Source organism: Lactuca virosa, chromosome 6 (assembly GCF_052849685.1).
Source record: "Lactuca virosa cultivar CGN04683 chromosome 6, Lactuca_virosa_CGN04683_v6, whole genome shotgun sequence".
Classification (NCBI taxonomy): Eukaryota; Viridiplantae; Streptophyta; class Magnoliopsida; order Asterales; family Asteraceae; genus Lactuca; species Lactuca virosa.
Genome location: NC_136431.1, coordinates 220,732,154 through 220,745,696, shown reverse-complemented (window position 1 = coordinate 220,745,696; position 13,543 = coordinate 220,732,154). Strand labels below are relative to the sequence as shown.

At 35.3% G+C, this 13,543-nt stretch overlaps 1 protein-coding gene across 2 annotated transcripts; it reads right to left on the bottom strand.

Moving 5' to 3' along the window:
- Positions 1 to 3,293: 3,293 nt before the first annotated feature.
- Positions 3,294 to 8,030, bottom strand: MFP2 (multifunctional protein 2). Of its 2 annotated transcripts, none has more exons than XM_079055111.1 (18): positions 7,873 to 8,030; positions 7,074 to 7,145; positions 6,923 to 6,988; positions 6,760 to 6,828; positions 6,613 to 6,680; positions 6,451 to 6,532; positions 6,246 to 6,301; positions 5,765 to 6,067; positions 5,580 to 5,666; positions 5,312 to 5,486; positions 5,094 to 5,215; positions 4,834 to 4,997; positions 4,501 to 4,755; positions 4,266 to 4,387; positions 4,072 to 4,193; positions 3,822 to 3,970; positions 3,598 to 3,736; positions 3,294 to 3,510 (listed from the first exon to the last, which is right to left on the bottom strand). In XM_079055111.1, exons 1-18 carry the CDS (start codon positions 7,961 to 7,963, stop codon positions 3,475 to 3,477), a joined length of 2,178 nt encoding a protein of 725 aa, XP_078911237.1. In that variant the 5' UTR covers positions 7,964 to 8,030; the 3' UTR covers positions 3,294 to 3,474. The 2 variants fall into 2 exon arrangements, with proteins under 2 accessions (XP_078911237.1, XP_078911236.1); XM_079055110.1 differs by having other exon boundaries at positions 4,072 to 4,175; positions 7,873 to 8,024.
- Between the last annotated feature and the right edge of the window lie 5,513 nt (positions 8,031 to 13,543).

Below are 13,543 nucleotides of genomic sequence, written 5' to 3'. Positions count from 1 at the left end.
TATTCTAAATAATCTTTTATCAAAAAGTCATGTTTGACGTGAAATAATGGATTGTTACAAAAATCAACACGAGAAACACATATATATTATTTTGCTCATATAGAGGTGGAGAATACTTTTATCGAAAGTTTGACACATTTTGAAAAGAGAATAGTGTCAAACATGAAATAACTTCACCTTTTACCCCTCAACATAACAGTTTGGCTGAAATAAAAGAGTGAAACTTATTCGAAATGGCCAAACACATGTTAAACCAATTATGTTTACCAAACAATCTACAGGGGAAGAACTATTGATATGCTTGGCCTAAACATAATACGATCACAAGTCATAGGATCCCTACAAGTTCATATGAGTTATGTAAGCAAGAAAATCAAACTAGACTATCTGAGAGTGTGCGCTTGTGTTGCCAAATATTATACACTGCGATCCTATGTGATCCAAATCGGGAGCTCGAGTTATGAAGAGTATATTCACTGGATATGTTCAGAATAACAAGGCTTACCAACATATGGATGACGCAGAGTCGTAAAGGGAAAGAAAATAAAACAGAGACTTCTCAGTTTTTATGTGTTGAATACGGATCAAAGAGGGTTGTATTTATAGTTGTTGAAATCCAAGGAGACTCCCAAAAAACATGGAACTATGACGATGAAATCCCTATCACAGCTCACCACGAGTCATGCGATTTGACTATGTCAAACCCTAGCAATGACAACTTTCTCTCCAAGAAACATGTTTGCTTGGAGGCTTCTTGAAGCTTCCTCTACCATATCCATGAAGTCAACAAGTGATCAACGCTAAAAGGGTGGGTCCAACCATATCCGACTCAAAACTTTGTAAAAATAAAAGCTCATCAACTCCCAGTGATGATGCGACGTGTGAAGTGCAAAGTGCACCTGAATCTCACCATTTCACGAACCTCATGTCTCGTGTCCACTACCCGCTAGGCGCACGTGTGTGCTTGGACCATCCTTTAACCTCCACTAAATCCTTTAAATGCTAAAGGCACACAAAGCCTTATAAACCTTTCAAATGTTCTCCAACCTACCAATGTGGGACAAAGGGAAACTAGCCAACTTGTTATTCCCTTCATAATTTCAAACAGTTTCCCACATAGTTGCAAAGTTTTCTTTCACTCGAATAAGTGATGTCAATTGGGCGTCATGAAAATTAAACCATAGTTTAATGTGGACAAATAATAAGAGATCGGTTCAATGGTATCTTGAAAATTAAAACAAGAACCTTTTAACCTCTCCAGTTTACCCCCACACATCACCCACCATCTTTGCATTCCCATTAATCATTAATATGGTCATTTGCTATAAACCTTTTTCATGGTCCTCTAGAAGATAAACCTCTGATCTTCATTTGAGGAAGAACCGCCTCTTGATCATATAGGCAAAGGTTACAACATCTTCGTAGCTTAGATGTCTCCAAAACTTTAATAAGAGTTTTAAATCAACCTCGATCTCGGTAATGACGTAATATCTTACCTCACATGGATCGATCATTGTTGATAATACATTATATCGTTAATGGCTTATTTATTACCCTTTTAACTTGATAATGAGGAGCTAATTTCAAGTTGGGTTTCCATCATTAAATGATTCTATTATGGTTTTAGACTAATGAGTCTCATGGTAGTTCCAACCAAATCTCCCATCAAAGGTTTGGTAAGTGGACCCGTTAAGTTCCTAATTGTCTTGACATACACAATGTGATGTTACCACTTTTAATTAGTTTTCTCACATAATTGTTTCGAAGACCAATGTATCTTGTCTTTCCATTATAAACAACATTGTACACTTTAGACATTGTGACCTTACTGTCATAATAAATGGGAATAGATGATATTGGAATATCCTACAGACGGATATCCAAGAGTATATCTTTAAATCTCTCATGACACTGTTTGGGATCTTGTTTCAAACGTACATCCATTTAATAAGTCTAGACAATTTTTCTTATTTTTCATGTATCATAAAACCTTCGGTATGCTCCATATTAATATCATCATTGGCATAGCTATTCAGAAGGGTGTCTTTACATCCATTTGATGAATGTACAGTCCTTTCAAGGCCGAAATTGTTGTAAGAGTTCTAATATAACTATCTTAGAAAGTAAGCATTGGTATCAAAGTAATCGATTCATTCGCTTTGTTTTTGTCCTTAAGCAACTAATCTTGCTCATAGGCATATATGGATCCATACGGATGATTCTTTCTTTTGAAAATCCATTTGGGTCTTGTGGGTTCTTTACCTAATTATATCAACTAATTTCCAAGTTCCATTACCTATAATGGAATCCATTTCGTCATTGATAGATTCCTTCCACAAATGAGCATCTCTAGATGACATGGCTTCACCAAAGGTCTCATGAACATCATCCAAGTTAATAGAGAAAATGATGTCTCTTGTCACTTTCTTTTGAGTCAACCAAATAAAAGAAAATAGCATCTCCAAATTTTTCTCTTTTCTAACCCTTGTACTTCTGGTTTTCTTACAATTCGAAAAGATAAGATATTGTCGCAAGAAGTACTTAGAGTTGTTATGGGTTTGAGTTTTCATTATCTTTTGAAAACTGTCCTTGAAGAATTCTAACATCTCTACTAATAGGACACCTTATTAGTTATCAAATAGTCTGCAAGTCTTATTGTTCTAACCATATCCAATGAATATATTCTTAATAAGATAGTTTTTATAACTATAAATACAACCTTCTTAATACCGTCGTCGGCCATAATGTGTGGTAGGTTAAACCAAGAGTATAACATGATCATAATAGAAGTTAAAAAGAGTAGTGGGCCCAATCGTAAATTGTAAGCCCAATATAGTGTTATTTCTTGATAAATAGTATACTTAGATAGTTGTTTAATGATATATTGGCTCCAAAAGAAAATATCATATTGATGAACAACTCTATGTTCCTTAATTCAAACCATTTTGTGTTTGTCATTAAGTCGTTATGATATAAAAAAGACTCGTTGAGATGTTTACAGAATAACATTACTTTTTATTTTTCCTTAATGCTTCAATGAAAAGAATAACATCATTTTACCCATTTTTATAGTTTCATAAAGGATCTTACCTTTTACTATCTCATTGCCATGTTCATAAAAAACAATATTCATTTAGCTATCTTTACCTCAACTTCCTTTTTCCTTTAATTTGACTATAAGTTAACTTTCATCACAACCGCTAGAAATTACAAAACCACTTATTGCAAGCAAAAATCCTACAATTATAACTCAACATGTCATAAAATCATAACTTAGACAAACAATGTAAGCATTTGACTTGTAAAAACAACTCATCTACTCTTTAAAAGTCGTTACAAAAGCATTATTGTGAACAACACATGATGATACAATATCATAACATTTTATATAAAGAAAAAAAAAAGCAACATTTTATTCCAGGTTTCTTCATATAATTTAGCACAACACAAGATATGATGTTGTCATTTTCCATCTCATAAGCGCGGTTTTGCATGATCCAATGGTGCACTCTGCAACAAACAAAATCATATTCTTCATCAAGAAAATCTTTTATAAAGTCTAGAAAAGCAAGAATTTTTTTTTATAAAAATGCTAACCAGAGGAGCCCCAAGTGCAGCTCTTTGGGCCAAGTAGGCACAAGGTTTGAAGAACTCTCCGTACAATTTTGACCACTCTTCTAGCCTTGAATATACATATTTAGATCCAAGTTTATCTCCCCAAAACATAATCCCTCCCCTATACAGTATACACAAATGTAAGAAATCACGCATAAATATATTGATTAAAAAATTGGAATTTTTTATAAATATAAGAGGGAGACCTGTAAGGTGGGAATCCCATTCCCATGACTCCAGCGATGTCCAAATCGGCTGCTTTTACTGCAATACCCTCGGCATATACTCTACAAGCCTCGTTCACAACAGGGAAGAATATCATCTCTATTATGTCCTTCTCTGATAATTTCTCAAGCTGAAATCATTTTTCTTAAACCCTTTAATCCAACATACAAGAGATAGAATGAATTTTTTTTATATTATATTATATGTGGAGGGAGAGCGAGAATGAATTACCTTTGGATCAATGGAGACACCAGTCATTTCCCTTGCCTTGTCAATATATTTCTTAATTTCAGGATCCGGACTTGCTTTCCTCTTATCAGTATACACATAGAAACCTTTGCGAGTCGTTTCACCTACACAACAATAAAAAAATAAAATCCCAAAAATAAAATCCCAAAAATTCCTGAATCTTGATCAATACATACCGGCTCTTTTATCCTCTTGCATGAGTGGAATCAGCATCGACTTATACGTTCTTTCAGGGAAATTAAAAACAAACTGTGACCCAGTTGCAACTGCAACACCAAATCCTACAAGATCACACAATCTGCATCCAAATACCACATGAAGAAGCAAATTCAATAAAATGATTAGAAAAAAAAAAAAAAAAAAAAAAACAACAACAGAGTATTGTTTTGGATTTGGATTTATATGTTGAACCTGAAAGGGCCCATTGGCATTCCGAATTTAGTAATTGCCTTATCTACCCTGTAGAGGTCGGCCCCACGTTCCACAAGCAAAAGGGCAGCTTGGGTATATGGGAAAAACATACGATTCACAGCAAAACCTGTGCAATTGCCAACCACAACTGGAGTTTTTCTTATCTTTTTTCCAACATCTAACAAATCCACAACCACCTGAGCAGATGTCTTTGCTGTACGAACAATTTCCAAAAGTGGCATCACATGAGCAGGGCTGCATTACAAAATTAATTAATTAATTAATTAAAATTATATGACAACAGACCCTAAGGATAACAATCAATTCATATACCTGAAAAAGTGTGCCCCAATTATCCTATCATGAGACTTTGTCTTTTCACCAATCAGATTCAAGTCAATTGTAGAGGTGTTACTTGCAAGTATGCAATGTGGAGAGCAATACTTCTCCAAATCCATAAATATTTGTTGCTTCAAAGACACATTCTCAATAACAGCCTGTTTGGTTATTCAACAACAAAACACAAGTCACCTTTATAGATCATAAAAATAAAATACTAACTAAATGGTTAAAAGAATCTACAACATTAATACCTCTATCACCATGTCCACATCCCTAAAGCTTTCATAATCAACAACGCCCTTGAGAGAAGACAGAATTTTCTCCATCTTTTCTTGACTCAACTTACCTTTTCTAACACTGCTTGACAAATTGGCTGTGTGCACATAAAAGATATTTGTTAAAAACTTGTATGAAAGCAGATTTGCTAAATATCTGGATAGCAGAATGTTGACTTTATTATGATTCATACCTTTGACTCTGCCTAATCCACCCTCCAAGAACTTTTGATTGATTTCTTTCAGGATAACTTGATATCCACTTAGAAGTAAAGCTGTTGCTATCCCTGACCCCATTAAACCTCCTCCAAGAATAGCAACCTTCTTTATCTGTCTTGGCTTCAGACCACGATCTGTCACCCCGGGTACCTATTAATACAGAGAAACAAGGGTATAATTGGTAATTAACCACCTTAAATTATCTTTGACATAATATAATGCTTACAAAAAAGAAAACGCTACCTTTATAGTTCCACGTTGAGAAAAGAAGACATGAACCAAGCTTTTGCAAGTATCCGAATGTAAAAGAATCTGAAATTCTTCATACTCCTGCAAATTACAATACAAAAAAGTCAAAATTAAAAACTGGTCATGGATTGTTTCAAGAATTAAGAACTTATATATTAGACCAAATGCAAAGTGCAAACCTTTTTTAGGCCTGCACGTGGGCCCGAGACTATGCCTTCTTCAATAACATCAATGCAAACTTGTGGATGCTGTAAATTTGGGGCTTGTCTGCGAGCTTGAGCTCTAGCAAAGTTTAGTATTTCTTTTGCCTCACCAAGTGGCTCTAATTTATCAGTTTTATAAAGACTTGCAATCCATGGTTTTCTTCTTTCCAATATGTCTAATGCCCATTTACGTGCAGTTTCTAGTAATTGATCTCCTGATACAATTTCATCCACTAACCCCAAACTATGAGCTTCGTCTCCCCTCAATGGCTTTGATGTCTAGAGAGAGAAAGAGAGATTATCAAGAACTGAAAAGTAATAAAAAGAATTCAAGAAATCTTGCTCCTTTCCATGAAAAATGCAACATTTGACCCTAAAATATAAAAAGTTGCCATTTTTATGGATGCAGAGAGTAAAAGAAGCAGAATCTGGTGGATTGCAAGAAATAAGAACATACCAACATCATTTCAAGGGCCTTTGCAAGACCAACAAGTCTTGGAAGCCGTTGAGTTCCTGAAATAAAATCAAAATCATAAGTCAATAAAAAGTTATAAAAAAAATCCTACACTAATGATAATTAAGTAGAAGGTAAATTTCAACAAAACTTTTAACAAAATTAGTTTGAAATTTAGCGAAAAATTTATAAAATGTTGTAATTATACCTCCAAATCCAGGAATAACACCGAGCTGGAGTTCAGGCAAGCCTAACTGAGCAGTAGAAGTAGCAACTCTAGCATGGCAAGCCTGAAAATAAAACAAGAAAACTTTATAAAAATCATTAAGAAAAACTAAAAACAGCAAAAAATAATAATAATAAAACATACCATGGCAACCTCCAATCCTCCACCTAAAGCAAGCCCATCAATAGCAGCAACAGAAGGTTTTCTTGCAGCTGAAACCAACACCAACATTTGAAAAAAATAAAAAATATATAATACATTTATGAGGGGTACCATGGTAAATGGACATACCTTCAAGGGTATCAGACAGAATATCGATTGATACATAACCAGGTTTTGATGCTGCTCCTGTTGTCATAGCTATAAACAACAAACCAAAATGAAAAATTAAGAAATTTTAGCAAAATTATGAGTTAAAAAAAAAGATAGAATGTACTTCATACACTATGCATACCCTTTCCTTCATGAACTCCACCAAAAGCATTAATGTCAAAACCACCAGAAAATTTGCCTTTTGCACCTGTTTCAGATCATGTAAAGTGTTAACTTTTTATATAATGCTTAAAAGAATCAATTACACATAAGACTTTGTAAAAAAAACTTGCCTGTTACAACAATTGCCTTCACATCGTCTCTTCGTAAGGCTTGGTCAAAAGAGTCTTTTAAGCTATTAAGTACTGAAATAAAGAGATGGGAGAATTTTAATATAATTAGCTAATAATAAGATACCAAAGAAAGTACAGAAATCACACTATGGTCACAAGCCATCACACTGTTCACATGACTCAACAAATCACCCATCTAGTTTCCCCAAATTATCATATGCTAATTTTTATTAGCCTTCATATTTAATCTAAAAAGGTGTCAAGCGAATTGCAATCTAAAAGCATAATCAATAACTTCCCAAGTCTCCGGACAATGAATAAAGAAATTTTCAGATTTTGCCCTAATTCAACCCTGATGACGATAATAACACCCAAAAAGGAACAAACAGATATGGAGAGGATTATATTGTCATCTATATCAAGCTTACTACTTCTGAACGCAAAATTAGCACAGGTTCATTGCAAATCAATCACCATCTTTGTTGTTTATTAAAAAAAAAAAAAAAAAAAAAAATAGTCTTCAAGAGTAGTTAAAAAAGGAGTATAAACTTCAAAAAACTTGATCCAAAATAAAATCGTATGCATGTTTGCAACATAGGGGATATCATTAAATAGCTAATTTAACTTACTCACATACATCCAAGTAGCAGAAAGGGGGAACGGGGAATAGTTGTAGATCAAACAAACTAAAATTAAGATCACAGGTAATCGTATTTAAAAATTACAATACGAAACTGAAAATTCACTTGGAAGAAAAAACACGAAACGTGGAAATTAAGAATTAAGAGAGAGAGATTACCATCAAGAGAAAGTGAATTAACAGGTGGGTTGATGATGGTGATGATAGCCACCCCATCGGACCCAACTGAAATCGTTGATGTTCCTCCCATCCTGTGTTGTGTAGTAGAAGAAAGAAAGAAAAAATTTCTACAGAATTTGGAAGAGGATTTAGATGGGTTTTTATTACAAGTAGCAGGGGCCAGGGGGGGATGGTGATAAGCGACGCCGTATTGAAGCGAAGAAACAGTGACATGTGGGTCGCTTGGACGGTACTTTTTGTGCAGATATGAGCATCATAACCTACGCGCCTGCCCATTTTGACATTGATGCATTGGAGTAACTATGTCTTTTAGGGTTGAAGACAAACCGAACCAAAACCCAAAATAACCGCATAAACCGAAGCCGAATAACTGAAACCGAAACGAAAACCGATGGTGCGGTTTTTAATTTTGAAAAACCGAAAAATTGCGGTGCTGTTCGGTTTTATGTTTAATAACCGCACCAAATTAACCGAAATAACCGCAAACCGCATAATTTAATATATTATTTAAATATTTATAATACTTATATTTAATTAATAAAAATAAGTACTTATATTTAATGTTTTGAATTTAGTATTTTAAAGTTAGACATGTTTATCATCTTATGATTTTTATTGTTTAGTTTTTGGTGTGTAATTGGTGGTTAGTAAATGTTAGACATATTATTAATTGTTTGAATGAAATGAATTCAATATAACATAATAAAATGCAACTTGAAAGAATAAATATGGACCAAAATTGTGATTTATTTGCAATGAAAATCTTGAAATAAATGAAAGTCGACTAAATTTTATGTTTGGAACATGAAAAACCGCACTTTTTTAACCGAAAACCGCACCACCTCATTTTGTGGTTAAAAATCGAAATTGCACCGAAATAACCGCAAAACCGAACCGACTCAAAACCGCAATTTTCGGTTTTTGGCTTTAAAAAACCGCAATTTGCGGTTGCGATTGCGATTTTATACAAAAACCGCACCGAACCACACCATGCTCACCCCTAATGTCATTCCCTATGATTAGAACATCTCAAGCTATACATCAAACTCTATTTTTTTTCTCTGTTTTAGAGTCCAGCCCTGTTTTATTTTCAACTTCAGTTTGGATTAAAGTAAAATTACAAATTTAAGAGTAAATTACACGAATGGTCCCTATGGTTTGGGTTATTTGCGCGTTTGGTCTCTAACTTATTTTTAACTCGGAAAGTCCCTACTGTTTGTTTTTGTTACGTAATTGATCCCTACTGTTTGTTTTTGTTACGCGTTTGGTCCCTATCTTATCTAAAAAGACTATTATTTAAATATGGAAAAATGGTGGGGTAAGTAAGGTGAGGTGAGGGGAATAAGGTTGGTGGTGAGTTTATTTAAATAAAGAGTAAATTACACGAATGGTCCCTATGGTTTTGGGTAATTTGCATGTTTGGTCCCTAACTTACTTTTTTAACTCGGAACGTCCTTACTGTTTATTTTTGTTACGCATTTGGTCTCTGTCTTACCTAAAAAGACTATTTTTCCCTTGATATTTTAATTTATTTAAATAAACACACCCCCAACCCCACTCCCATCACTTTATCTCACCTACCCCACCATTTTCTCCTATTTAGATGATAGTCTTTTTAGGTAAGACAGGGACCAAACGCGTAACAAAAACAAACAGTATGGACCAACTAAATAACAAAAACAAATAGTAGGGACCTTCCGAGTTAAAAAAATAAGTTAGAGACCCAACGCGCAAGTTACCCCAAACCATAGGGACCATTCATGTAATTTACTCTTAAATAAATTAAAAAATCAATGGCAAAATAGGTTTTTTTAGGTAAGACAGGGACCAAGCGCGTAATAAAAACAAACAGTAGGGACCTTCCGAGTTAAAAAAATAAGTTAGGAACCAAACACGCAAATTACCCTAAACCATAGGGACCGTTCGTGTAAAATATGGAACAATATTATTTATTTAGGTGTTGTTGTTTTTTCGAAGCGGAAATGGTTGAAGTCTGCAGATCACATTTGCAACCCTTTGTTGTAGAAAAAATGAACCAAACGGCTGCAACTTGTAATATGAAGTTTGTTCGTTTTTTAACCTCTGCAGACTGTTGCAATAAACTGAAATTAATTATACAATACTTACAAATAAATCTAAATAAAAAATTTATTTAGTTTAATCATATGCAAATCAAATATAAAGATTATTGTGATGATATGATTTTTAAAGAGGTTTATATAAAAGAATTAAACATAATATTTGCTAAATTACAATAAATAAAATTGTTAATTTAGCTAAGGACATGTTCATTTTTGTTAAAATTTTGAAGACGATGATCATTTTTTCGATTAACTTCGATAAATTTGGTAATTTTAATGATTAACTTTATAATTTATTAATATTTTGTTATAGACAATATAGCACAAAAAAAATATTTACATGAAATTTACCATACAGTTTTGAAATTATTTGAAATTATGTAAAATATACTCCAATCGTTTATAATATTCTTCAAATATTATTAAAATAATAAACATATTGTTGAAAAAAAATTAAAATAAATCTAAGTTGAATAATATAACTTCAAGTAAGCGAGAAGTGGTTTGAAAAGAATGGTCCAATGTTGCGCCACCCAGCATACGTGCAACAGTTTTTAAGTTAGAAGTCTTCCAAAAAAACAAACGGTTGCGCAATGGCAAGTGTTGCGCGTGTGTTGCACGGCGCAGCAAGAAGTCGTCAAAAGTGGTTTTTCTGAAAAAAAAACAAACAACACCTTACTTCGAAATAAATATAAACTTTCGCTTCTCAATTTTATTCATTCACATTTTAGTTATATCATTTTTTTATTTTGTTTTAACTAACTAATTATGATTTAAATAATATTAATTATTCATAAATGTAAAATTAATTATTTATGTATCAAATGCATATAAATTTTAATAAATATATAAAAACTAACAAATCCAAATATCTTTTTGGTAATCTCTATAAGGTTAGAAACAAACATACTAAAAATACATAAAAATTAAAAAGAATACCTAGTAAAAAAATGAAGATAGTCTTAGTTTTATATATTTTATTAATATACAATTCATATGGGTTATACTCGTGAATCTTAATATTCACTCATTAAACTTTAATATTCCAAAATAGTCTTAAAATACATAAAAATTAAAAAGAATACCTAGTAAAAAATTATGATAGTCTTAGTTTTATATATTTTATTAATATACAATTCATATGGGTTATACTCGTGAATCTTAATATTCACTCATTAAACTTTAATATTCCAAAATAGCCCTTAATTTTTAAATATACGGAGTCTTATCTTTTTATTCATATGTAACGACCCAAAATTCATGACTAAAAATTTCCTTTAAAATCATTACTTAAAACATAATTGTCAAACCATAAACGAAACCATACATAAACTAGAGTATTAATTCCAAAATATATTTTCATTATCAGAGTAAAACATCCCAGGCTGTCTAATCAATGGTGTGTGTCATGCGATCACCCCGAGCTCTTCTCTCCGCTACCGGAAGTACCTGAAACCAAAACTGAAAACCGTAAGCACGAAGCTTAGTGAGTTCCCCAACCTACCACATACCCTACATAATCACATACTGCAAATATTGGGCCACGCCCGCTACTTTGGGCCTCGCCCGCTACAACGGCCCCGCCGCTCCAGGCCCCGCCTGGCTTTGAGCCCCGCTCGGATACAGATCTGTTTCTCTTAGGCCCCGCCTGTCCCTGGGCCCCGCTCGCTAATCATATACTAACACATAACATACCACAACACATAACCAAACATATACTACTGAATCCTGTTCTAAGGCCTCGCCTATCTTGGGCCTCGCCCTTGTCCTGCTACTGATGAGTCATGGAACCCCGTCCACACTCCTTCTGATAGTGAGATACATGCCTAGCCCACACTCACTCATTTCCTAACTTAGGCCTCCCCCCTGCTCTGCTGCTAATGAGATATGGAGCACCGTCCACACTCTGCTATTTGTGAGTTACGGGACCTCGCCCACACTCACCTCCCTACCAGGCACATACATGTATCACACAGACAACAAGTATATTCTATCATGCAAACCATTCCTTGGGCACCCGCCCGCTATCACTGGACCTTGGTCCTGAATATCATACTAGCATATAGTGCCTAGGGCTAACCCCCGGGTCTTCCTACTTATTACTACATGGGCCGACATTGTGGCCGTAGACCCATCCACACAAGGGAAACTCACCTCCTACTGCTGAAGCTGACCCACGAAAGCACAATCCTGAATTACTGCTCCAAACTCCAACACCTAAAGCCATCAATGAACCATTGACATAAATATCCAAATTACCATAATACCCTTGAAGTCAATCGGTCAAAGTCAAAGTCCCGGTCAAAGTCAATCTTCCTGATTGACTCTACTCGCCGAGTCACCCCATAGACTCGCCGAGTTCTTAAACTCAGAAACTCTCATAATACGACTTAACTCGCCGAGTCACCCCAAGACTCGTGGAGTTCAACGATCTCTGAGTCCCATCCTGTCCAACTCACTGAGTCCCCACTCAACTCACTAATCTATGCCTTAACCAGAAGAGGTTGGGGGTCTGCGACCTGACTCGTCGAGTCCAAGAACAGACTCGCCGAGTCCACGACAATCTTCAACAGACTCGCCGAGTTGTTCTTCCAACTCGTCGAGTCCCTGCCCATCATCATACAACTCGCCGAGTCCACACATGTGACTCGCCGAGTCTCTTCGGTCCTTAATCCATACATTAGCTTTTCGAGCCATGCAGGGGCTCCAACCCATAGATCCACTCTTCTAAAGTCTAACCCCCACGTAAAGTTGCAAACTTTACGTGAAACCAAGGAGCTAAAGGCCCAAAACACTCTAGGGCTAGGGTTTAAGACAAAGGGGCTTCACCAACAATTCATTGACTGCTGCTTTAAGACATTCTGGACCATCACAACCCTAGATCTGAAGTAGCAACCTCAGATCTAAGCCCCAAACCCGAAATAGATCTCAATCTTACCAAAATAGCCCCAAAATCTCATTCAAGAATAGATCTAGATGCAAAAAGGGTGAAGGTAACAGCTTATTACCTCCAAGATGACCTCCCACTGAAGAATAATCCAAATCTCTGTAAATCCCCTTGATCCAAGCTTCTTGATCTTCAAGATCTCTTCACAAAAACCACTTATCTAAGCTCCAAATTGCTCCCAAGGACTCTCACTCACGATTTAGGGTTTCTGGATCTCAAAAGGGTGGTAAAGAGGCTGAGGGAGGGATACGATGTTTTTTATATAGGGTGCAAACCCTAAGATTAGGGTTTTTCTCGCCCAGACCAGACTCGCCGAGTCCACTTGCCGACTCGCCGAGTCGGTCACTTACTCTTTGACCCGGATCCCGCTCCGACTCGTCGAGTTCTTCCCTGGACTCGACGATTCGACTCCTTGACTTAGAGCTTTTCCTTTCTTTTCTTGGTCTTTCTGATTATGGGTGTTACAACTCTCCCCCACTTAAACTAAACTTCGTCCTCCAAGTTCTCTACGGCCAATCGTCCTGCAATCTGCTTTCAACACCCTGCTTGAAAAAATCTAACACCCGCTGACTACTTCCGTTGGCCTTCCGCCCGGTCATGCATACCAACCCTAATTCTTGTA